At 38.0% G+C, this 26,510-nt stretch overlaps 1 protein-coding gene across 1 annotated transcript in view; it reads right to left on the reverse strand.

Moving 5' to 3' along the window:
* Window positions 1-26,510, reverse strand: part of tyw1 (tRNA-yW synthesizing protein 1 homolog (S. cerevisiae)) — a 206,991-nt gene that overhangs the window by 89,258 nt on the left and 91,223 nt on the right. The window contains exon 12 of the mRNA XM_028806820.2: window positions 17,424-17,601. Coding sequence (XP_028662653.1) covers window positions 17,424-17,601 — 178 coding nt within the window. The remainder of the gene's footprint in view (window positions 1-17,423; window positions 17,602-26,510) is intronic.

The raw sequence follows: 26,510 nt of genomic DNA on the forward strand, positions 1-26,510 counted from the left end.
TCTGTATTTACTTTCATGCAGTCTTCTCTTTATGGTAGACTTGGATATTGATACGCCGACCCCTGGAGAGTGTTGTTCACTTGGTTGGCTGTTGTGAAGGGGTTTCTCTTCACCATGGAAATGATTCTGCGATCATCCACCACTGTTGTCTTCCGTGGACATCCATGTCTTTTTGCGTTGCTGAGTTCACCAGTGCTTGCTTTCTTTCTCAGGATGTACCAAACTGTAGATTTTGCCACTTGTAATATTGTAGCAATTTCTCGGATGGGTTTTTTTTGTTTTTGCAGCTTAAGGATGGCTTCTTTCACCTGCATGGAGAGCTCCTTTGACCGCATGTTGTCTGTTCACAGCAAAATCTTCCACATGCAAGCACCACATCTCAAATTAACTCCAGGCCTTTTATCTGCTTAATTGATAATGACATAACAACGGACTTGCCCACACCTGCCCATGAAATAGCCTTTGAGTGAATTGTCCAATTACTTTTGAGCCCCTGATATGAAGGGATTGTGTTAAAAAATTAAAGCTGAAAGTCTGCACTTCAACTGCATCTGAGTTGTTTCATTTAAAATTCATTGTGGTAATGTACAGAACCAAAATTAGAAAAAAGTTGTCTCTGTCCAAATATTTATGGACCTAACTGTAACTCAACACACAGTCATTAATGTCTAAACTGCTGGCAACAGAAGTGAGTACACCCCCAAGTGAAAAATGTCCAAATTGTGCCCAATTAGCCATTTTCCCTCCCCGGTGTCATGTGACTCATTAGTGTTACAAGATCTCAGGTGTGAATGGGGAGCAGGTGTGTTAAATTTGGTGTTATCCCTCTCACACTGGTCACTGGATGTTCAACATGGCACCTCATGGCATAGAACTCTCTGAGGATCTGAAAAAAAGAATTGTTGCTCTACATAAAGATGGCCTAGGCTATAAGAAGATTGCCAACACCCTGAAACTGAGCCGCTGCACAGTGGCCAAGACCATACAGCGGTTTAACAGGACAGGTTCCACTCAGAACAGGCCGCGCCAGTGTAGTGTCACTAGGGCAGCTCCCAGCGGCAAGCAGTGATCCGTGGTCCATAGTCACTGGGGCCACAGCTATTGCTCGTGTGCAGGACGATGGTTCGCTACCCACCCACTATGCCGCCGCAGCTACTGCTCCTGACTGGACGCAGGTTGGATGGAGCAGAAGGGTGCGTTTCACTGTCCGCCCAGCACACACGGCTGGTAATGCTGCAAGCGGTGACCCGGTTGCGGCTGAACGGGGCGGCGGGAGTAGCATTGTAGTGTGCCTCAGATGGCTGCATGTTGAATTGGGTTTGGGCGATTCACTACCCGCCTTTGGCCGCACCGTGTTTGTTCTCGGTGGGTGAACCCTGCAGATAGCATACTGTAGTGAAGGTGACTGTGAGGTGGGCTGGTGATGAACCGCCCCTCACCACCCCCATTCATTCTCAATAGCAAGCCTGCTTGTACTGTTACGCACATAGCAGGAAGTTGTCTCTTGTCAGTACATCAGACGTGTTGACGACGGGGGCCTTCCTGCTATTATAGCGTGTACAGTGCTGTGCAGAAGAGCTCATCTTAACCTTTTGTCTTCACCCTTCAAGAATGTCTCTGAAACACAAATCTGATGCAAGTGCTGGTGATACAGTAAAGAAAAGAAAAACCATCACCATTGAAAATAAAGTAGAAATAATAAAAAGGTCAGAGAGAGGTGAAACTCCATCATTCATTGGCAGAGCACTTGGTTACAGTTGGTCAACAATACCATTTCTTAAAATAATGTACCGGTTCCGACTTGCATACAAATTCAACTTAAGTACAAACCTACAGTCCCTATCTTGTACGTAACCCGGGGACTGCCTGTATAATCACTGGGGCATCAAGTCACATCCCTCTCTTCTAAAATAACCTACCTGGAAGGCCGGAGTCATAGAAAGAATATCCATATTAGCCTTAAAATGTTAAAGCTGACAATGTCATTCATTTTTGAACAGGTCTGCGATTTTTCCTGATCTAAATGACTGACCCCAAAATTGACCATTGCCATAGAATATATTGTGCAGCCCAGTCTCATAGGAGGCCTCCGATTTCGAGATTTCTGAAGTATGCTGATCACCAGGGACCTCAAGTAGAAAAGGTGGGCATACAAAAAAATGTTGTGAATGCTCGTTTCCACGCTCATATCATGATGTATAAAAACTAAACTTGGCACAACGCGACGCACATTTTCACGGAAGCCTACCCCATTGTGTATGCAAATTTCTGCTCGGTTTTGCAAACTGGTGGCACCCAGCGTCAAAGCAGTGCTACTGTTTGTGTGGTCTCCCTTTTTCCAGATTCGCATCAGTGACACGGGATTTATCAAATGGATGTGAAAATTAACTGCATATCATAACAGTATCATCTCCAGACAGAGGAGCAGATTCAGCGACAGACTGCTGTCACAGCCCTGCTCCACTGACAGACGGAGGAGATCGTTCCTCCCCCACACTATGCAACTCTTCAATTGCACCCGGCGGGGTGGGGGGTTCGTTAACATTATTCAAAGTCAAAGTTATTGTCTGTCTGTATACCTGCATTGTTATCACTCTTTAATTTAATATTTTCTTTATTAGTATGCTGCTGCTGGAGTATGTGAATTTCCCCTTGGGATTAATAAAGTATCTATCTATCATTTACAAATTTAACTTACTTGATTGAAATCATTCTGTAAGAAAATAATGGTGCAGAGAATAAACAAACTATTCTAAATACCATAGCTGCATTAGCATCACTACTGTCAGTGCACCACTCAGAGTAATTCAACCCAGTGTATGTGTGTGTGGTATCATAGCTGCACAGCAACTGATCAGAAAGCTCTATGGCGGGTTGAGTCAAGAGCACAGAGGATTATCAGGATGCAGCTTCCATCCCTGGAGGACATTCATAGCACACACTGCCTAAAGAAAGGCACCAGCATCTGCTGGGACTGGCGCAACCCTTGTATTTTCGTCAGGATTCTGTTTGTAACATTGAAATGGATGATGAATATCTTTCAGATCACAGTTTTATTACGTTTGATGCCAATTTGCAGTATCTGATTTCAGTGACCGATTCTTCTAATTATTGGTCACACACCTTTAATTCCAAATCTGCTAGCCTTTTCTGTAATTCTTATGAAACTATTTCTTTATCCTCTAGTGGTAAAGCATCCTTTCTGGATCTCCACATCGATGAGCTTGTGAATAAATTCACAGCTACTTGTGTGGATATTTTGAATGTTATAGCTCCATTTAAAGAAAAGAAATGTAAGCTCAGAAGACAGCTGTGGTTTAATGATGCTATGCGCTCTCTAAGGAGGACATGTAGGAAGGCTGAAAGAAAGTGGAAGGATCTTCAAAGACTCCCTTATTAATTATCAAGAAGCTGTGAAGGGTGCAACATTTTTTTCAAATGTTATTGCAAGCAACTCTAACAATCCTCAAGTATTATTTAGTATTGTTGATGCTGTGCTTAATCCATCTGAGGGTTCTCCAAATGCTGGGTCATCACGCTCGTGATGACTTTTTGCAATACTTTATCAGTAAAATTACGGATATTAGAGGTAACATTGTGCCTGTTGCTCAGGATCCGTCGGTGGACATCACTCACTCCGCTGTACTTCAGCAGTTTCAGCCACTCTGTGACGGACCTGACGAGAAGTATGAGTTGTATGAAGCAGTCAATTTTCCCTCTGGATTTTATGCCTGCTCAATTCTTTAAAGGGGCGTTTGATGTAAATTGGTCCTAATGTGCTGTCAATTGTTAACAGCTCATGGCAGACGGGGACTGTTCCTACGTGCTTTAAGCATACAGCGATTCAACCCATGTTTAACACAAAAAAAGAAAAGCCAAACCTTAATCCCTTGGTTCCTAGTAGTTTCCGTCATATTTCCAAATTACCATTTCTCGCTAAAGTCTTAGAGAAAGTTGTGGTTACCCAGCTACAGGCTTTTTGGAGCACAACATTCTTGATAAGTTTTAGTTGGGATTCAGAATATTTCACTGCACTTAATCGGCGCTGCTAAGAGATGAATCAGTTGCCGACAGCTGATTTGGAGTAGTGCTCAGTGCTAATTTTATTGAATTTGAGTGCTGCGTTTGATCAGGACATTCTGATTAACAGGCTTGAGCAGTAGGTTGGTATTTGGGCTACTACTCAAGTGGTTTGAGGATGACCTCAAAGGGCAAGACGTTTTCTGTACAGGGGGGTAGTTCAACGTCTCCTACTGCTTCGGTAACTTGTGGGGTACCTCAGGGGTCTGTTTTAGGTCCAGTCCTCTTTTCTTTATATATGTTACTGTTCTGCTCTATACTAAACAAGTATAACATCCCGTATCATTGTTACGCTGATGATACCCAAATTTACTTCCCATTGCAATCCGGTGAAATGGAGCATGTGACAAAGGTTTTTAACTGCTTAGATGATATAAAACACTGGATGGCACTTAAAACTTCCTGCAGTTAAATGAGTCAAAAACGGAAGTCATTCTATTTGGTTAACCAACTTTTACCCAAAAAATTGCAGTATTTTTCACTGTTTCACTGCCTTTCCCTCCTCTTACCTGTAAACGACAAATTTCTTACAGAAACCTTAAAAATATCTGTCCCTCTATCCTTTCTGGATCCATTTCTGATCTTTTACTGTCTTCACCTATTCCACCAACACTAGATAGTCTTGTTGACCACTATAACTCAGCCCTTCATTCAGCATTAGATAAAACATAAGGTTTCCTTTAAACGTTCAGCTCCTTGGTATAACTCAGAATTGCGATCTATGAAAGCAGCTGGCCGACGCCTTGAGAGAATGTCACGTAAGACTGGCCTCACCGTGCACATCCAGGCTTTCTCTGACCACCAAAGAGCTTACAGAGAAGCACTAACTTCTGCCAAGAACACCCATTACGGCAGAATAATAGAAAGTGGCCACGATAACCCAAGGGTTCTGTTCTCTGTAGTTAATAAACTACTCGAACCTGCATCTGGCCCAACTACCTCTTCTACTGAAGTCTGTGAGGAATCCACTTTTTCCGTAACAAAATTAATGATCTAAATAATTCAACTAACATAAATACATCATCTGTTTATATCTCTCCCTGTTTTCCCACTCCATCCAGCTCCTTCTCTAAGTTCTCACCAGTCACATCTGCATCAGTTAATAGCCTGCTTTGTTAGATGAGGCCGACTACTTGTGTACTGGACCCCATCCCCACCACACTACTTATATCCTGCCTTCATGCCATAATCCCGACTGTTACAACAATAATAAACTCATCCCTTGACACTGGCTCTGTGCTGCTCACTTTTAAAATTGCTTCTGTAACCCCAATGTTAAAAAAGTCTGGTCTTGATGCTGACAATCTTAACAATTTACGGCCTATTTCCCACTTACCTTTCCTGTCAAAAGTTCTTGGGCGTGTTGTAGCTTCCCAACTAACCAATTACCTAACCTCTAATAATTTGATGGAACCCTTTCAGTCTAGTTTCAGGGCGCGGCACAGCTGTGAAACTGCTCTGCTACGGGTAACCAATGATTTGCTTATGGCAGCAGACTCTGGACAAACCAGCATATTAATTCTGTTAGACCTCAGTGCAGCATTTGACACTGTCAGACATGACATCCTACTGTCCAGAATGGAGAACATGCTGGGTATCTCTGGCACTGCCCTCCAGTGGTTCAAGTCCTACCTGACTGATAGGCAAGAGTTTGTTAGTCTTGGCAAGAGCAGATCCAGCTCAGCGCCAGTCACACAAGGAGTCCCTCAAGGCTCTGTCCTCGGTCCTCTGCTTTCTGTATTTACATGCTTCCCCTTGGCCATATTATCCGTAGCTATGGACTGGGTTATTATTTTTATGCAGATGATACTCAACTCTATTTCAATGTTAAAAGTGGAACTTCATCAGAGCTTTCTCAGCTCACAACCTGCCTTAGTGAAATTAAAACCTGGATGGAGCAGAACTCTTTAAAATTAAATTGCAATAAAACTGAACTCCTGCAAATTGGGACTAAAATGCAACTTAATAAAATGAGCTCCTTCCCAGTCCATCTTGGCGGTGATCTCATCAGACCTGCCTCTACTGTAAAAAAAAATCTTGGTGTCATTTTTGATTCCTCCCTCTCTTATTCTGCCCACATAAATCACATTAAGAAACTTTCTTACTTTCACCTCCGTAACATATCCCGTGTTCGCTCCTTCCTATCCTTTTCTAACGCTGAGAAACTTGTCCATGCTTTTATCACATCCCGCATCGATTATTGTAATTCCCTACTGGCAGGTGCCCCTTCTAATCTTATATCACAGCTCCAGCTTATTCAAAACTCAGCTGCAAGAGTCCTTACTCGAACCAGCAGCAGCGAGCACATCACACCCATCCTGCTCCGTCTCCACTGGCTCCCTGTGTCTTACAGAATCGAATATAAAATCCTACTAATAACTTACAAAGCCTTAAATAACCTCGCGCCAAACTACATCAGTGACCTTCTCCATCACTATGTGCCTGCCCGCCCACTAAGGTCCTCTGGTTCTGGCAATCTTGTTGTGCCCCTCACTAATCTACACTCCATGGGTGACAGGGCCTTCAGCTGTATATCGCCCAGACTCTGGAATGACCTACCAAAATTAATCAGGTCAGCTGACTCCATGAATTCTTTTAAAAAACAACTCAAAACTCATCTGTTCAGGAAGGCTTTTAGCTCTATATGACTTTATTACCCTTCTCTCAGTTTACTTCTCTGTCAAGATGCTAATGTAACCTGTGTGTGTGTGCTAGACCATCAATTATGTTGTCTGTTTCTTTTTTTTTTCAGAATTCACTGTCTTAATCTTCTTTATTTATTTATCTGGTTTGTACAATGCTATATACTGTATACGCTGCCGTTCTTTATTATATTCTGTAAGTGCCTTGAGCATGGGAAAGGCGCTATATAAATAAAATGTATTATTATTATTATTATTATTGTAAGCACATTGGATCCACTTGTCCGGCACTTAAAGCCATATGCTAAAAATCTTGGGGTGATCTTGGATTCAAATTTGAAATTTGACAAGCAGATAAATGCTGTGGGGTAAAGAGTAGTTTCATCTACCTCAGGGAAATCAATAAAGCCAAACCTTGTTTTGTCACTCAACAACCTACAAAAGCTAATTCATGCTTTTGTTATGCCTCGTTTGGATTACTGTAAATGCCCTGTACATTTACATTATTTAGCAGTTGTATGTTGGCTTATACCGTACAATACGGTCTCGCCTGCAAATGGTGCAGAATGCAGTTGCTAGAGTTTTAACCAGCAGAAAAAAAAAACAGAGCACATCTCTCTAGTGTTGGCCTCTCTTAGTTGGCTGTTAGTTCTAGGGTGAATTTTAAGATTTTAGTGTTTGTTTTTAAAGCCCTTCATGGGCTGGCTCCACCGTATTAGCTGTGTTTACAGCTATTGCTCACTGTCCCACGTACATGGTTGAAGCTGAGGGGTGATCGTGGTAATGCGGTGGCTGGTCCTAAAGTGTGGAACAGTCTGCCCCTCGTAATAAGGTTGGTTCCCACACTTCATAGTTTTAAGTTTTTGCTAAAAAAATCACTTTTATTCACTTGCTTTTTAGCTTGCAAGTTTCAGTGGTTAAATCTTTTTTTACTAAAAAAATTTTTTTTACTACCGAGGTCACTTTTATTTTGCTTAATTTTATATTGCTGTTTATGTTTGTGTGTTGGTACATGTGTGTTCATGTATGTATAATGTTTCCTTTTGTTTTTCTTGTTAATAATTCCTCATCTGGCTTTAATTTAATACTGTTCCCTTTAATTCTATGTAAAGCACTTTGGTCAACTTCTGGTTGTTTTAAATGTCTATTATAAAAAGAAATCCTGTCCTGGAAAGCAAAAAGCAAGTCTATGATATGTGATCTTCTCGGAAGACATTTTAAAGACCCGCGAGACCAAAGACACGCCCTACTTACAATCTATCAAATAGGACAATAGGCAGCAAAACATCCAGTCTTGAGCACACACAGATCCAGAGCTCTCCGCGCATATAAAGCATATAAGGACAGTATGTTATAAATGAAATGTTGACAACTAAGCGAAGAAGAATGCAGCATGGAGAAGAGAGACTCAAATGCGTTGGACAGAAAAAAGAGCAAAAAAAAAAAAAGAATAACCGAGGTGCAAATTCAGAAAATAAGAAAGTAATTATCAGCCCGGAACAAGTGGAAATGAAAAAAAGCATGTCCAATCCGGCTCAGAATTAAAAGACAATGAGTAAAAGACAAAGTAGAACTTCATAAAGACGTTTACAAACGTTGGCACTAAACACATGCAGAGCAGGTTAGAGACTATGAAACCAGGGAAATTAGAAAGGCTCAAAAAACGTTGGCGCTATACACATGTGGACAAAGTTAAAGGACATGAAAGTAGGAAAATATAAAAAAAAGAAAGTAAAGATCGCAGTAGCGCAAACAAACAAACAAACTGCCTCATTTAACTATGCACCAGTCTAACTTTGGTTTTGCACAATAATTACACTATTGCACCTTAACACTTAATTCTACTTTATTCACATAATTTTACTTATTTATTATGTTATCCTATACTATTATCTTTCAATCTATGACTTTTTGTTAATCTAACTGATATTCTTCTAACTGCACAGTTTTTGATATAACTATGCTTGTGACAAATAAAGAATCTTGAGAATTTCAAAAACAGAGTTTACTGCACATGCATTTATTGGTTACTTTGTTAATGTATATATATTTATCTGTCTGCTTATTTAAAAAGCTACATTTACCCCAGGAGTCAAAAACGTTCTGTCTAGCCCTTGTACAAAAACCTAGAGAAAAGCTGGGGTATCACCTTGGTAACCCCATGTACTTTTGGAACTGTGAGAGGAAAATAGCACGACTTTAAAGACAGGAGTCCAATGCAGAACTCTACTTTTTTTTTTTTTTTTTTTACACAAAACAATCTACATCATCAGCAGTTAATTATTTTTTTTATTTATTTATTTATTTATTTTACAAACAGAAACCTATCTTGACCTCATTCAAAAAAAGATTCAGCATATTGGGACTCGCAAGATTACAAAAATTGTTTTTACAGAAGTTCTGAAATAAAAGTGAAACTAATGAAATAGCAACAATTCAAAAGAAAAAACAATCTTAAAAGTGTGTATCCGGAAAACCAAACACGGGGGTTGGCGAGCGAAGCGAGCAGGGGGCGAAGCCCCCTAGTGCTATATAAATAAATAAATAAACCTTGATGGATGGAATAATTGAACATGTATAACAAAAAATTTTCAATGTTCCACAAAAGTTTTGAAGAATCGCCATTCTAAGCTTACAGTACAGCTGGCTTTACATTTATTACAGAGCTCATTGGGCGGCAATTGGTTACGTGGAGAAAGAAAACAGATGGACAGGAATTGGGGGTTGGTACGTTTGACAGAGATAGTACTGGTACATTAAATTATTCCATTCAGGGTCATGTGTGTCTCAGCAAGCATCTTGTGGGAGGCAAGAACAATCTCTGGACGGGGTAAGCAGCTCATTGCTATCACTGTACCACCATGGGCCCACATTTAATACATTTCATCATGAAAGTGATATCAAGTATACAATCTTACTATTCTAAAATGCTCAGAGAGCTGTAATATTATAAATGTAAATGTATTCTGTGTGGATATCAGTGCCTGTGCGTTCCTGCTTATGAAAGAGACAGCCCTTTAAGAAACAAGTAGTGATTAATGACTGTGTCGGGGAACATACGCTACTTTAGTTATGATGGGATTTGAGAAACTGAAGTAAATTAAACAATTTTAAGATGAAGTTTACGACATTCTACTTTAATTTCAATTTCCACTTTAATCTTGTAGTTTGTCATTAAAGTCTACAATTTCGACTTTCTTCTTCACTGTGTCTCTAAATTTTTTTTTCCTCTGTGCCCTAATATGGGTCCGTATGACACTCCTACAGTGTGCTACAACTCGCCTTTCACCTTGACAACTTTTTTTTTTTTTATTTGAGGCACTGTGCGACTTTCGAGTGTCTCCACCATGCTGTATCACTCCATCACTTTCCTTTTGTGGTTTATACCACTGTTTAAGCCAACAAATAGGTTTTTCCTTGCCTCCACTTAAACCCTGTGCTTTTGCAATTGTCTTTTCACAAAATGCTGAACTTAAGGGGCTACTTATATTGATTTGCATATTCAAAGGGGCATAATTCCGGGAGGAGTCAGGGTGGGACAGTAGTTGCATGCACCTGCGTTACTTTTCACGCTGACTGGGATTTATGGAGCTGAAGTGCGTGGAAGTTGTGTTACACATGGTTTTGTGCATGTGAAATTTTTTTGTGCATACGCACATTTCCTCTTTTGTCCATACACCATGTTTTAGTGTGAATCCTATGCACGCCATTATACAGGAGGCCCCAGGTGGTTTTCAGAAAGACATGAAAATACACTAAGCTAACCTTTGACGGTAACCTTAAATTTTTTAGGCTGCTTGTACATGAGAGGGTAGAATGTCAGTGCCTGATCCACACGACTGATACACCCCTTTTGTTATTGCAGGCTACCACAGTGCAAGGCTTAGTGACTTACACATTTCCCCTAATACAAACAATGACATTTGCCATGCTGTGAATACTGCTTAAAGAGCTAACGTCTTGCTTGTCCTTGATAGCAATAATTTTGCCTTTCTGCACCATGGTGAAGCTTTACAAAACCAAATTCACTGGGCATATCACTGCGGTTCGGTTGTACTGTGCCCTATCATGCATCAATTTTACTTTGTGTCAACGTCTGATGACCATTTCATATTGTCATTATTACTGCTCAATTTGAGAAACGGTTCAGTTTCAGATCCTTTAAAAATTGCCTTTGTAACTTTTTATATGCTATTGTGTTTTCCACTGGATGCTCCACCCCACTCATGAATACTGATGAGTTACCATAGAGCTACCATAAAGTGGCAAACCTCATAGAAATAGTCAAAATTTTATACAGCATGATATTCCATTTACTAAATGGCAGCAGAACACTACCAGAAAATTATTGGGGCTTAACTCTATAAAACATATCATTATACGATACCCCGAGCCTTACTCGGGTTTAACCATAATTGCATTTGAATTCTAAGCCTAAGTTATGCTCAGTGTTAATATCAAGGAGATTAAAGAGCTTGTGAATACACTTAAAAGAATATTTTATCACAAAAGGTAATTCAAAATGTGATTTTATGCTGGTGTATTAATACCTTAAAGAGGAAATATCTGTTCATGATCTATGTACTAAGAAAGCCAGTTCCTTTACAGACACAGCCTAAAGTACTGAGCATTTAAAGCAGGAAGAGAGACAGAAATAAATGTGTGGAATCAAATCAATTCGAGCAGCAGAGCATCAACAAACATTTCAGCAAGAATATTTTTCTAGCAGATTTTCAAACAAATCATGTAGCTCAACGTGCTTTATAAGATTTCAATGGATAAAGACGTGTACAATTAATCATTATTCGCTACAACAAAACAAAACAGGCTCCATCTAAAATGTATATACCAACACACTGTACCAATATCTACCAAAGTCTTCTGAATTTTTAATTACCTGGCATGGATTTTTGTCCATAACGCTAACTTCTATTTCCAAATCAGGATATGTGCAGCTTAATCTCTGCCTGCAACAGTTAATACCATAATACCAACATATGGAATAATGCTGCTTTGACACTGGATTAGAAAGATTGTACAGTACAGGTACACTTTTACTTATATGGTTCATTTGTTTTATGTGTATGCGTCTCCTCACATTATATTTTTGCTACATATACATCTCATTTATATAATTTCATAACCATTTCTTTCCAGTAAGTAACACTGATCTGTTTGTTCCTAGCGCTCTTCAAATCGCCAAGCTCTTCTGTCAAAGTCCTTTGGTCAAGCCATCTTTTTCACCATTATCAGACCTCTGTTTGGGAGCTGGACTTACTTCAGCATCCTCAACACTATACCTGAAATCTATTTTCACCAACTGTTTCCAAGAATCTAATCTCCAAAACATTCACTTGTTCACCACACTTAACTCCTGCAAGAGTTTTTGTATGAATCTGTACGTTAATCTCTTGTCCGTTTTGCCAAGCAAATACCTCCGATATTATTTATTTATTTTTTTTTACATGTTTTGGGGATGCCTCTAAATCGTTTCAAACCTCCCAAACCCCGGTAATATTTTTTACACTAATGGGTGTGTTTTTTAACTTTTGCTCTTTTTTTTTTTAAATCTTCTAACTTTGAGAATACTGCAGAATGATATTTTTTTACTCAGAAGATTTTAATAATCAAGTAAACAAACAAAATGAGATATTCCATAAAAATAATAAATAAAAAAAGCAAATCAAAACATGTTAAATTTCAAAAATTTTACTCAGATATTCCCTTGATCGTTCAAGGAGGGCTAAGGCGGCCTGAACACAATATTTATTGTGAAATCTCATTATACTGCAGTACGTTTCCTACCATTAACTTACAGTGAGATTTCAATGTGGTAGAATTTATTCATATATCAAAATTACACTTAATTTGTTTACTTTGAAAACAGTATAACTATAACAAAAAAAAGACAAAAATCAAATTAATCTCATGTATTGTAACATTAATATTTCATTTGGGTAAAAAAGTAAATAATTTGCTTCTAACAAGTTGCAATAATTTAGCTTCAATTTTATAAACAATACCAACATAGCATCTTTCAAATTTCTCCTTACCTTATATAGTCCTGTACATAACTGAATTTTAAAAAAAAGCACATTTTATAATGTTCTTGATAAATTTCAAATACATTGTGAAATTCAAGATCACACATGAAGCACTACACACAAATTGTAAAATATATTTTGTGTTTTGAGACACCTTGCCACACTGGAATTACCTACTCACCTGAACTTGTGACAGGTGTTCTGGCTATGTTTTCGTATGTTGCCTGAGCCTGAATTACTGCTGCCTACAACCACACGCTCATTCAGGAAGTGGTCCCCTGAGGCAGAGCAGGCACTGAGGGACTGCTTTGGAACTACAGACTGGGATATCCTGCAGGGATCACATGCTGAGAACATTGAGGAGGTTATTGACTGCACTATTGACTACATCAATTTCGGTATGGACATTGTAGTTCCAGTAAGAACAGTACGCTGCTATGCTAACAAGCCATGGATTACAAGTGACATCAAGGGCCTTTTGAACCAGAAGAAAAGGGCTTTTAAAGGCGGTGATCAGCATGAGCTCAAGCGCGTGCAGAAGGAACTCTGAGTCCAGCTCAGGGCAGCGAAGGAACAGTACAGGAGAAAGCTGGAGCAGAAGTTGCAGAATAACAGCATGAAGGAAGTGTGGAATGGGATTAAGATCATCACTGGCTGCAGCTCGAAGCGGGGTGCCACCATCGAGAGAGACGTGAAGAGAGCAAACCAAATGAACAATTTCTTTAACAGGTTTGACCACCCTAACCCACTCTCACCTCGGAGTACTACACCCTCCACCCATTTGTGCCGATACTAGCATAGGAGAGACATCGCCACCCACAATTACAGCAGCCCAGGTAACAGAGAGCTGAGGAGACTTCGTGCCAGCAAAGCAGCGGGTCCAGATGGAGTATCGCGACGACTGCTGAAGGTCTGTGCGCTGGAGCTGGACAGCCCTATACAGCACATCTTCAACCTGAGCCTGGAACAGGGGAAGAGTCCCGAGGCTTTGGAAAACATCTTGTATCACCCCAGTCCCAAAGGTATCACATCCTAGTGAGCTGAACGACTTCTGGCCTGTCGCTCTGACGTCACATATGATGAAGACCATGGAGCGGCTGCTGCTTCACCACCTGAGGCCACAGGTACGCCACGCCCTCGACCCTCTGCAGTTTGCATACCAGGAGAAGGTGGGAGCAGAGGATGCCATCATCTATATGCTACACCAATCACTCTCCCACTTGGACAGAGGCAGTGGTGCTGTAAGAATTATGTTTCTAGACTTCTCTAGCGCCTTCAACACCATTCAACCTCTGCTCCTTAGGACAAGCTGACAGAGATGGGAGTAGATTCATACCTAGTGGCATGGATCGTGGACTATCTTACAAACAGACCTCAGTATGTGCGTCTCGGGAACTGCAGGTCTGACATTGTGGTCAGCAACACAGGAGCGCCGCAGGGGACTGTACTTTCTCCGGTCCTGTTCAGCCTATATACATCGGACTTCCAATACAACTCTGAGTCCTGCCACGTGCAAAAGATTGCTGACAACACTGCTATCGTGGGCTGCATCAGGAGTGGGCAGGAGGAGTAATATAGAAACCTCATCAAGGACTTTGTTAAATGGTGCGACTCAAACCACCTACAACTGAACACCAGCAAAACCAAGGAGCTGGTGGTGGATTTTAGGAGGCCCAGGCCCCTCCTAGACCCCGTGATCATCAGAGATGACTGTGTGCAGAGGGTACAGACCTATAAATACCTGGGAGTGCAGCTGGATGATAAATTGGACTGGACTGCCAATACTGATTCTCTGTGCAAGAGAGGACAGAGCCGGCTATACTTCCTTAGAAGACTGGTGTCCTTCAACATCTGCAATAAGATGCTGCAGATGTTCTATCAGACGGTTGTGGCGAGTGCCCTCTTCTATGCAGTGGTGTGCTGGGGAGGCAGCATAAAGAAGGACGCTTCATGTCTGGACAAACTGGTGAGGAAGGCAGGCTCTATTGTAGGCATGGAGCTGGACAGTTTGACATTCGTGGCAGGCTCCTATCAATTATGGAGAATCCACTGCATCCACTAAACAGTGTCATCTCCAGACAGAGGAGCAGCTTCAGCGACAGACTGCTGTCACTGTCCTGCTCCACTGACAGACTGAGGAGATCGTGTTCCTCCCCCAAACTATGCGACTCTTCAGTTCCACCCGGGGGGGTAAACGTTAACATTATTCAAAGTTATTGTCTGTTTTTACCTACATTTTTATTACTCTTTAATATTGATTTTTTGTATCAGTATGCTGCTACTGGAGTATGTGAATTTCCCCGTGGGATTAATAAAGTATCTATCTATCTATCAATTTTGACCTTCAGGTTTTAAAATATTAAAAATCTTAAAAGCCTTAGAAATAATTCATTTAGGGAAATATGATGGATATCAGCAAAGATTAAATTACTCTGTGTGAAAGACAACGGACTGCAGTAGTTTTGTCTCATTGTGCATTACAGTGTTGGTTGGAAGAAAAATATTGTCACTTTCCCTACTCAACACAGTAGTTTTTGGACTGAAACTTGTACTGAAAATGTTGCTTTGGATGTTTGGAGACATAATGGTTTCTGCTAATTCAATACTTAACTCAATAAAATCTTTCATATTAGTTCTATTCATCTAAATAAAGTATTTAAAGGAAAATGCATTAGAAAATATTGTTGGCAAGAGTGCACCAACATTTACAAACTTACTACCTCTTTTAGAAATCATTATCTAAATCGGGTAAATGCTAACGGAATGGTTGTGGCTAATACAATCAGATACACAATCTCACCGACAGTTTTTACATTAAATACAACTAAAACGCTTAAAATTATTGCTTACAAGCTATATTTGTAATCCTTTTAGGTTATTAAAATAAAGCCTAGAAAAGTAGCTTCCTAAAAAACAAAAATTGTTTCAACTATATTGAAACAAGTGAGAACTTAAACAAGTAAAAATAAACATTTAAAAGTGCAGTGCCAAAAATACTGCTGAACAGCAAAGGTACCTGCTAAGAAAAGGTGTTCCAACCTTGCCTGCACCCCCAAGATTAGTATAATTACTACAGGAAATAGAATATGAATGTGTATTGTTTTGGGAGTTCCTAAGTGCAAGTCTGCAAAAGACTAGAGAACACAGTGAGACTAGCTGTACTGTAGTAAATCAGTATGCGTAATAAAACAAACAGCCTTTCTGCTACTTTAAATACTAAGAAACAATATTCTTTCCTTAAGATGCATCACTGGAGCATTCACCAGTGTTATAGTGATGGTCATAAATTATGCCATACTTCCTTATACAGTAAATACTGTTCAGTGTTAATTAGCAAAATTGAACTGCACTGTTAAATTTGACGTTTAAAACCAGACTTAACACAATAAAATTTAGCAGCAAGAAATTCGTTAAAAAATGCTTTTTGTGTTAAGTTGTTTTATGTTGTAATAAATACTACATTTTATTAGTACATAAAAAAATGCAGTTAATTTTTGTTATGAATTTCCTGTTATATCTATAGTAACACCAATTAACCAAACTCTGCCTCAATGTTCACCTCTGATGAAGCTATACATTGCTTTCAGGTATTGCAATTTGTGTTTATGACATTTATGATATTTTAAAAAAATAATTGTTTTAGCACTTATTTCAAACAGACTTATGTTCTTGTGTACTGATTATGCCCATTTCATCCTAGTTCTGGCTTTCCCAGAGTTGGCAATATGCTATTCCATATTCAAAAGTGGTACAAATAACCTTTTGTCAATTTTTCTTATCCTCTGCGATTCAACTATAAAGGTGTCAGAAAACCTTGGTGTCTGTTTTCACTGCTGCCAACTTAATTTTTAGTAGCTTCTCTGAACATGTGATAATGGATTAATTCTGATTCTTGCTTAACTTAAAACAATAAAAATCCAGACAAGAGGAACTCAATTCTTCCAAAATAGCAACACAGACTTGACTTGCTTTTGAGATCACAGAGCAGTATTCTGCTACATTTTTTCTAGATCTCTAATATGCTGAAAAGAAAGCAGTTTTTCATGAATGGAGAATACTAATTATTAACCAATTAACATACTAATTAAGATGTTATAATCAGACACTGCAAGTGACAATTTGCACATAAAATTAATTGGTATGGCACAAACAGAAACCACAGTTTGACTTAATTACTGATCAACTCCGACAACTTTTTCTCAACTCGGAACAAATCAACTTTTGTTAGAAGACTTCTTAAACTAGGAGTTGGTTTACTTGTATAATTATAAAAAAAGGTAAAACAAAAAGTTGCAGCCATTGTGTCATTACCAGAAAAAAGGACAGCAAAGAATTGTTTAAGAAAAAGCCTGAAGCCAGAGAAAGAGCTTTAAGCAAGCTACAAGTGTTTTGAGGAAAAGCCCCAACTGCAATGTAATTTTATAGAAAAAAATGTTACTCATGAAAGGCATCATACCTTAAAGCATGATAGTGTGTATAAAAACAAAGTTAAATTTGACAGGAGGTAGGATTTTCCACTTTCCTTCTTATACATAAATACTAAATATATATACTTTAAAACTCAATGTAGGCAGTTACGTTCATACTGTCTGAGGAAGGTACATTTATCTTTTTATCTGAACAGCAGATAATTACAAGATGCAGTAAAATTACTTACCTAATTTCCTCGGGGAACTGAGCATTGGTTACCAAGAAGCTAGAAATCTTTTTCTGGTGTAACAACTTCAGGAACTTATTAATCTCAGGATACATGATAGGCTCGCCTACCAAGGACAGAGCACAATGTTTAACAGACATGCCTTCTTCATATCGCTCTAGCTTAACACCAGGTACTCCTATAAACAGGAAAACAAAAAACAAAAAAAAAAACACTTAAATGTGTAGCTAAATGCCTCATCTGAAGACATTGTATAAACTGACAAGCCTCATGGTCTACGCAAAAAGCAACCATGTCATACTATTGATTCATCTTACATAATTAATATTTCTTTAAGTTAACAACAATGACACACAAAGTACATTAAGTGTCTATAACCATGATGAAAATTGCCCAATGCTAAGCAATGCAAGAGAAAACATTAAATGCATCAATGATTCCTACACATTTGAAGGCTTCAAAAAATTAAAATAAAACTGGCTGTCAGTCTTTCAAAAGAAGACAAGAAATAAACACTATAAAAGGGATTAAATCCACACATTCCTCCCTAAGTGCAGTATACTACAGAGACTCACTTGTCCTCATTCAAGGATATCCACTACAGTGAAGCCTTCACTGGGGAAAAAACATGAGCATTTCCTTTGATTATACTGAATGTCATTTTGTTCAATCACAAATAATGGAGTCATAATTTTTACATTTCATATCCATAATACAAATAAAACAGTTTAACTGCTGAGTAATTAGTATAAAGACAGAAAGTTCAACTTCTTCCCAATTATTTATGCATCTTTATTGAAATTTCTGGCTGCAGGTTAATCCAATATATATCAAAATATTGCTATGATGCCTAATAAATTCTGTGCTTCTAGGTTTTACGTACAAAATACATAGTTTCAAACTCTGTTTATATGTTTATAGCAAGTTAATTTTTATATGAGAACAAATAATGATAAATTTGTAGCCAGTGATGAGGTTTTCCAAGATTGATTATTATTTTTAACTTGTTCAAATTCAGTCTTAAAATTTTCAAAAAAAGAGAGAAAAAAAAACACACACACAAAACAGAATTAAGTACAGTTCAAATGACGCATTTTGGATAATTCTGAAGTATCCTATAATATTGTCCCATGCAATCAGATATAATGGATTGTTTAGAAGTATCCTGTCACCAAATAAGAACCATGCCTTTTACAGTTCTGCACGCTAAATTAAATTCAATACCTAAATATTTCTATTGGGTTATGAAAAACAAGTTTTGGTACTTTCTTGCTTTTGTACTGTTTTTATTTTACTTCCTTTTTTATTTCTATTCAAAGACAAAATCTTAGGCCATAATTATATTAACACGTCTGCAAGGTTGTCATTACGCAAAACAGTTTTCATAATAACTGCTTGGAGAAGGAGGATTATTTTCCCTACATCTTATGAACAGGCAACACTAAAATATAAACCCTGTTGTCTGTCACCTATAATGTGGCTTTAAGTGTAAAAGGGAACTAAATGTAAATTTAAATATGTAAAATTGTTTAACATGTCCCATCTGTATATAAGATTTACATATGCAATTATTTACACGACTGGAAGCTCTGAAAAGTAAAGATTTCACTGACATCAAAATAGCAATATCTGCTTTTGTTGAGAACATGAAAATATATCCTTAGTGAACAAACAGATTATGGAATAATCTTGCATTATAGCAGGAGCCTAATCCTTGAAGAAAAAACAAAATGAAACTTAGAAACATGACAGTAACTAAACAGGGGTAACTGTTGACAGGAGAAAAAAAAATGAAGTTAAATAAATATGTTAAAAAAAGTCTATTAAAACAAAGAACTTGTGTAAATAAATGCAGTTTACCCAAGAAAAGACCAAAAGCAATTTCATCCACCCTTTTATTTAGAAATGTAGTAAACAATCATTGACCAATCAATTTGTACTTAGTTTTAACTTGGGCAGGTAAAAGTACGGGTTAAATATGTTCATTCAGTGCTTCCATAAGCAATAAATACTTCCCAAAATTCAAATAAATAAAATACAGGCCACAGCTGGAATATAAAACCCATAGATTTTGATTACCATATTTTACTATACATACTAAACTTTCGTAGAAGGCCGGCATCCTTCAACATCTGCAATAAGATGCTGCAGATGTTCTATCAGACGGTTGTGGCAAGCACCCTATTCTACGCAGTGGTGTGCTGGGGAGGCAGCATATAGAAGAGGGACGCCTCACGCCTGGACAATCTGGTGAGGAAGGCAGGCTCTATTGTAAGCACGGAGCGGGACAGTTTGACATCTGTGGCAGAGCAACGGGCGCTGAGCAGACTCCTGTCAATTATGGAGAATCCACTGCATCCACTGAACAGTGTCATCTCCAGACAGAGGAGCAGCTTCAGCGACAGACTGCTGTCACTGTCCTGCTCCACTGACAGACTGAGGAGATCATTCCTCCCCCACACTATGCGACTCTTCAATTCCACTCGGGGGGTTAAACGTTAACATTATACAAAGTTACTGTCTGTTATACCCGCATTTTTATCACTCTTTAATATTGTTTTTTATCAATATGCTGCTGCTGGAGTATGTGAATTACCCCTTGGGGATTAATAAAGTATCTATCTATCTAATATTGAAGGCCAAATAATAAGACAATATTTACTAAACAAGAAAACACTTCAAACCACACTTTCCACTTATGACAGGAGGAACAGGACAACTTGTATTAGTTATGTATAGAAAAGTACAATTAGATATTTTAGTCTTGGGTTTTATAGACCCCCCCCTATATTGAAATGACAAATGAGTTCTAGTGATCTGAAGTAACCAGCAGTACATGACGACTGGATACTTGTAATGCGAGTCTGGTTGATTATACATACTGTATATAGCATGCATTCCCTGCATTCACAAGTAATATGTGAATGCAGATATCAACCAATTGCCCATGAGTAGGTATGATGTAAAATACTTCACAGCAGCTTCTAGAAATAACTAAACTACTGTAGAGCTGTTCAAAGAATCAACCTCAGAAATAGAAGTGAATGGCTGTCTGGGTCCACTCCAGCAATAAGGCAAACTATTAAAAGGTCATTTAAAACTGCCTGTATTCAGAATGACTACTTTGGAACTACAATGCAAAGCTGGAGTGCAATGGACATATCTGAAGATGGCCTAAGTTACTCAACCAAAAAAAAAAAAAAAAAATCACAAGCAGTATTATTACAGGTAAAACATTACAACGCACTATACAGCTAACTGTTTAGGAGAAGGAAAACTCATATGCATATGCAAATATATACATTTGATTCAGGTGGTGTTCCTTCACTTTTCTCGTATTTTTATGTTGCACCCTTGTTTGTTTAAATTCATTTTAACACCTTCAAGCAACACACAATACTGTACACCAGAATGACAAAGCAAAAAGAGGCTTTTACACATTTTTGCAAATTCATTAATAAAAAAAACTGAAAGATCACACTGACAAAAATATTCATTTCCTTTGCTATGACACTTCCAGTCTTGCTCAGGTGCATCCCAATCTATTAATAATCGTTAATCGAGGTTTCTGCACCTTGTATGGAGTCCACCTGTGGTCATCTTAACTTGATAGGACATGATTAGGAAAGGTGCATAGCTGTCTATATAAGGCCTCACAGCTGACAACGTACAGTATATCAGATAAAACATCAAACCATAAGGTCAAAGGAACTGCCTGCAGAGCTTAGAGACAGGATTGTGTTGAGGCGCAGATTTAGGGTAGACTATAAATATGTCTGCACCATTGAAGCTTCCCAAGAGCACAGCGGCCTTTATAATTCTTAAAAGAAAGAAGTGTGGAAAAGCCATACCTCTTCCTAGAGCTGGTCTCCAGACCAAACTGAGGAATTTTGGGAGAACAGCCATGGTAAGAGAGGTGACCAAGGCAGTGCACATCACCTGTGCAATACAATTCCAACCATGAAACATGGTGGTGGCAGAATTATGCTGTGGGATTGTTATTGTTTGTCAGCAGGAACTAAGAATAGACACGGGTGAGGGAAACTGACCAGAGTAAAGAACAGAACAGTTTGGACATCAGATTGGGCCGAAGATTCACCTTCCTGCAGGAAACTGACCTCAAGCACAAAACAAAGACAACACAAGAGTGGCTAATGGAAAACTCTCAAAATGTACTTGAGTTGCCCAGCAACAGCCCGGACTTAAAACCAATTAAAAAATCTTAGAGACCTGAAAATAGTTGTCCATGCAACTGGAACAGCTTGAGAGGATCTGCAGAGAAGAATGGCATAAACTCTCTAAATTCAAGTGTGACAATGTTGTCACATCATCCGTATGAACTCTCCAGGTTGTAATTACTGCCAAACAAGCTTAAAAAAAAAATACTGAGTAAAGGTTTCAAATACTTGTGTCAATGTGATATTTCAGCTTTTTTTTTTTTTTTTTTATTAACTCAGTATAAGTGTCTAAAATTCTGTTTTTGCTTCATTTTTCTGGGGTACTGAGTATTACTTTATCTGGTACAAAAATTTAAATGATTTTAGCAGAAGGCTGCAGCATAGCAAATTATGAAAAAGTGAGGGCGCCTGAATACTTTCTAAATCTTTTTGACCAAAAAATACTGCTTTAAAATATATCTAAACTAAAATAGGCATTTCTGATTCAAATAATAATAATAAATAATTAGTTATCATAACGAAATCAGAATAGATTTTCACCTCATTTATTTTCTACTGTACTGCCCTTTAAGCAACTCATTTTTTTTATTATTTTCATTTATAAATGCAAGAAAGATTCTCCATGGTATTTCTCCCTTGACAAATATCTTTACAGCATTAAAAGCCATTTTCCACAATTCTGAGCATAGTCAGAATGAAGCCTGCAGACAGTAGTTGAGGATAGCTGCTTTTGCATGAGTCAACTTTGGACAGGCCAGTGGTGGACTTTAACTGTCTGGTGGCTAATTATGAAGCTTGTAATCCGTCATTATCTTGTTTAGTGGACGACGCAAAAAGTTTTGATATAGTTGGACGTTTAAAATATTTTTCTTCTAGTACTTGAAAATAGGACAAATCTTTATCCTTTTTGTCAGCATGCATTTTAGTCAAATGCTCTTGTAGCCTAGAAGGCTTCATTTGAAAATACTTTATGGCAAATCAAGCACATAGGTAATAATTGGTTTGTAGGAGACTGAATAAAGCCATATTTCAAATACTCAATACTGTACGGTCGACATTTCTTCTTAGATTCAGACATAATGAATAACTAAAATTTGCAACAATATTCACAAAATAAAAGATTTCATTTACACTTTGTATGACTCCACTTATCTGTCACACTTTCGACTGATGATTGTTGGCAAAGCACACAAAAAATAATTTAACTTATTCCTAAACCACTGGTATTTATAGATTTGAAATCCAGCCCGAATCAACTTGCATACATTGACTTGTTTGTGATACCATCGTACTAGTGCTGTGAAAAAGTCACTGCAAGCACCCATATTCCTGTCGAAACATGCTGAATAGCGTGAATTACCTACGTAATAGTTGTCCGACATACTACTAGTTAGTCTATCCGCGCAGCAGACGAGTCTTAAATCCTATATGACACGATCAATTTTTACAATAGCAAAAAATGAATACATTTTTTAAGTATATACAAAAATTGAAGTTAAAATATCCTGTATGACACGTTCAATTTTTTATTTTGCATGCAAGCGCATTTTGTTTGTCCGACCACGACATTGTCCGATTATATTAACAAATAAAATAATTACACAAGATAAACACCAAACCTACAAAACATAACCACAGAACACAGTATAAATAGTTTTGAATATTTGCTTTGTCTTTTCCCTCTAGTTAACAATATAAGTTGGTACTAACTAGGCTAACTAAAATTTACGATTTTTTTTTTCTTTCTTGCCATTATAATTTTTACTCTTAATATTAAATTATATAAAATTGGGTTTACTTTTGTACAAATCAATTAGAAAAGTGATTTTTATATATTTTATATATATTTTGGAATGAAATATAACAAATATATTTGCTATTGTAAAAATAACCTATTATACACACATATATACATGCTCTATTTTCTGTCAGACATGGTCAATTTTAAGAATGATTAAATAATTGAAATTGATGAAAAAATTATTAATCGTGTAAGACGGGCATAAGATGAATTAAGATGCAGAATTTAAATTTTAAATGATCATTCAATCGCAAAATCACGAAAATAATTAATTTTTAAATATATATTACTAATTTCTTCTATAAGGAGCCACCGACCCCTAGATCACCTAAAAGCCCCCCAAATGCTTCTGAACCCACTATTTCCTCCCTAGAAGGCTTCAGCGCCCACTGGGGGGCGGTACCGCCCACTTTGGGTACCTATGATCTACGTGCTTCCATTAGGTCAGATTATCTCAAGGCATAACGTGAACTACCACAGCTATGCTGAGGACACAGAACTGTATTTATCAATAGTGCCACTCTTACTTGTGTTTCTGAAAGGATGAGTAGTAATTTTTTTCAAACTAAATAAGGAGAAAACAGAAATTTTAGTGATTGGCAAAAATGGACATAATGAGGATATTAGAAATAAACTTGATCCATTAGGATTAAAAGTCAAGACAGAGGTAAATAATTTTGTTGGTAATTATTGACTCTGACCTAAATTTTAAATCACATATTAATCATATTACTAGGACAGTATTTTTTCCACTTAATATAGCAAAAGTTAGACCTCTTAGAACTCTGCAAGATACTGAGAAATGAATTCACGCTTTTGTTTTCAGTCAGCTAGATTACTGTAACGCACTCCTCTCAAGACTACCCAAAAAAGACATCAATCAATTGCAACTAGTGTAAAATGCAACTGCTCAAATATTAACTAGGAAAAGAAAATCCAAGCACATCTCTCCAGTTCTGACGTCACTGAATTGGTTACCCATGCCATTTAGAATGAAGATTAAAATACTACTTATGGTTTACTGTACAAAGCCTTAAATAATCTCGCTCCATCCTATATTTCAGAATACCTTTCACATTACACTCCAAGTCATAACTTTAGATCTTCAAATTAGTATCTGCTTATAATTCCAAGAACTAAACTTAAAAAGTGGTGAGGCTGCTTTGTGCTGTTATGCACCTAAAATCTGGAAAAGATTACCAATAGAAATTCGCCAGGCTAATACGGTGGAGCACTTTAAAAAAAAAAAAACTGCTAAAAACTCATTATTTTAACATGGCTTTCTCACAGCTTCATTTTAGTTTAACCCTAATATTCTGCATATGCATTTAATTATCATCAATCATGGTGGCTCCGAAATCTGCACTAACCCCTACTTTCTCTGCTGTTCTTTTTCCGGTTTTCTGTGGTGGCGATCTGCGCCACCACTACCCCATCAAAGCACCATGCTGTCCCCACATTGACGGACTGAAGGCCACAGGTCCACATGACCATTATCAAATTCTTCCATGTGAAGCCTGAAAACCATGACGACTGATTAAGATCATTTACACTTGTGCTTGAAAGTTTGTGAACCCTTTAGAATTTTCTATATTTCTGCATAAATATGACCTAAAACATCATCAGATTTTCACTCAACTCCTAAAAGTAGATAAAGAGAAACCAGTTAAACAAAGGAGACAAAAATATTATACTTGGCCATTTATTTATTAAGGAAAATGATCGAATATTACATATTTGTGAGTGGCAAAAGTATGTGAACCTTTGCTTCAGTATCTGGTGTGACCCCCCTTTGCAGCAATAACTGCAACTAAACGTTTCCAGTAACTCTTGATCAGTCCTGCACACCGGCTTCGAGGAATTTTAGCCCATTCCTCCGTACAGAACAGCTTTAACTCTGGGATGTTGGTGGGTTTCCTCACATTAACTGCTCGCTTCAGGTCCTTCCACAACATTTCGATTGGATTAAGGTCAGGACTTTGACTTGGCCATTCCAAAACATTAACTTTATTCTTATTTAACTATTCTTTGGTAGAACGACTTGTGTGCTTAGGGTCATTGTCTTGCTGCATGACCCACCTTCTCTTGAGATTCAGTTCATGGACAATGTCCTGACAGTTTCCTTTAGAATTCTCTGATATACTGTAATTCACAATTCATTGTTCCATCAATGAAGGCAAGCCATCCTGGGCCAGATGCAGCAAAACAGGCCCAAACCATGATACTACCACCACGTTTCACAGATGGGATAAGGTTCTTATGCTGGAATGCAGTGTTTTCCTTTCTCCAAACATAACGCTTTTTGTTTAAACCAAAAAGTTCTATTTTGGTCTCATCCGTCCACAAAACATTCTTCCAATAGCCTTCTGGTTTGTCCACGTGATCTTCAGCAAACTGCAGACGAGCAGCAATGTTTTTTTTTGGAGAGCAGTGGCTTTCTCTTTGCAACCCTGCCATGCACACCATTGTTATTCAGTGTTCTCCTGATGGTGGACTCATGAACATGAACATTAGCCAATGTGAGAGAGGCCTTCAGTTGCTTAGAAGTTACCCTGGGGTCCTTTGTGACCTCACCGACTATTACACGCCTTGCTCTTGGAATGATCTTTGTTGGTCGACCACTCCTGGCGAGGGTAACAATGGTCTTGAATTTCCTCCATTTGTACACAATCTGACTGTGGATTGGTGGAGTCCAAACTCTTTAGAGATGGTTTTGTAACCATTTCCAGCCTGATGAGCATCAACAACTCTTTTTCTGAGATCCTCAGAAATATCTTTTGTTCGTGCCATGATACACTTCCACAAACATGTGCTGTGAAGAGCAGACTTTGATAGATCCCTGTTCTTTAAATAACACAGGGTGCCCACTCACACCTGATTGTCATCCCATTGATTGAAAACACCTGACTCTAATTTCACCTTCAAACTAACTGCTAATCCTAGAGGTTCACATACTTTTGCCACTCACAAATATTTAATATTCAAATCATTTTCCTTAATAAATAAATGACCAAGTATAATAATTTTGTCTCATTTGTTTAACTGGTTTCTCTTTATCTACTTTTAGGAGTTGAGTGAAAATCTGATGGTGTTTTAGGTCATATTTAT

The sequence above is a fragment of the Erpetoichthys calabaricus genome, chromosome 8, assembly GCF_900747795.2.
Source record: "Erpetoichthys calabaricus chromosome 8, fErpCal1.3, whole genome shotgun sequence".
NCBI classification, from domain to species: Eukaryota; Metazoa; Chordata; class Cladistia; order Polypteriformes; family Polypteridae; genus Erpetoichthys; species Erpetoichthys calabaricus.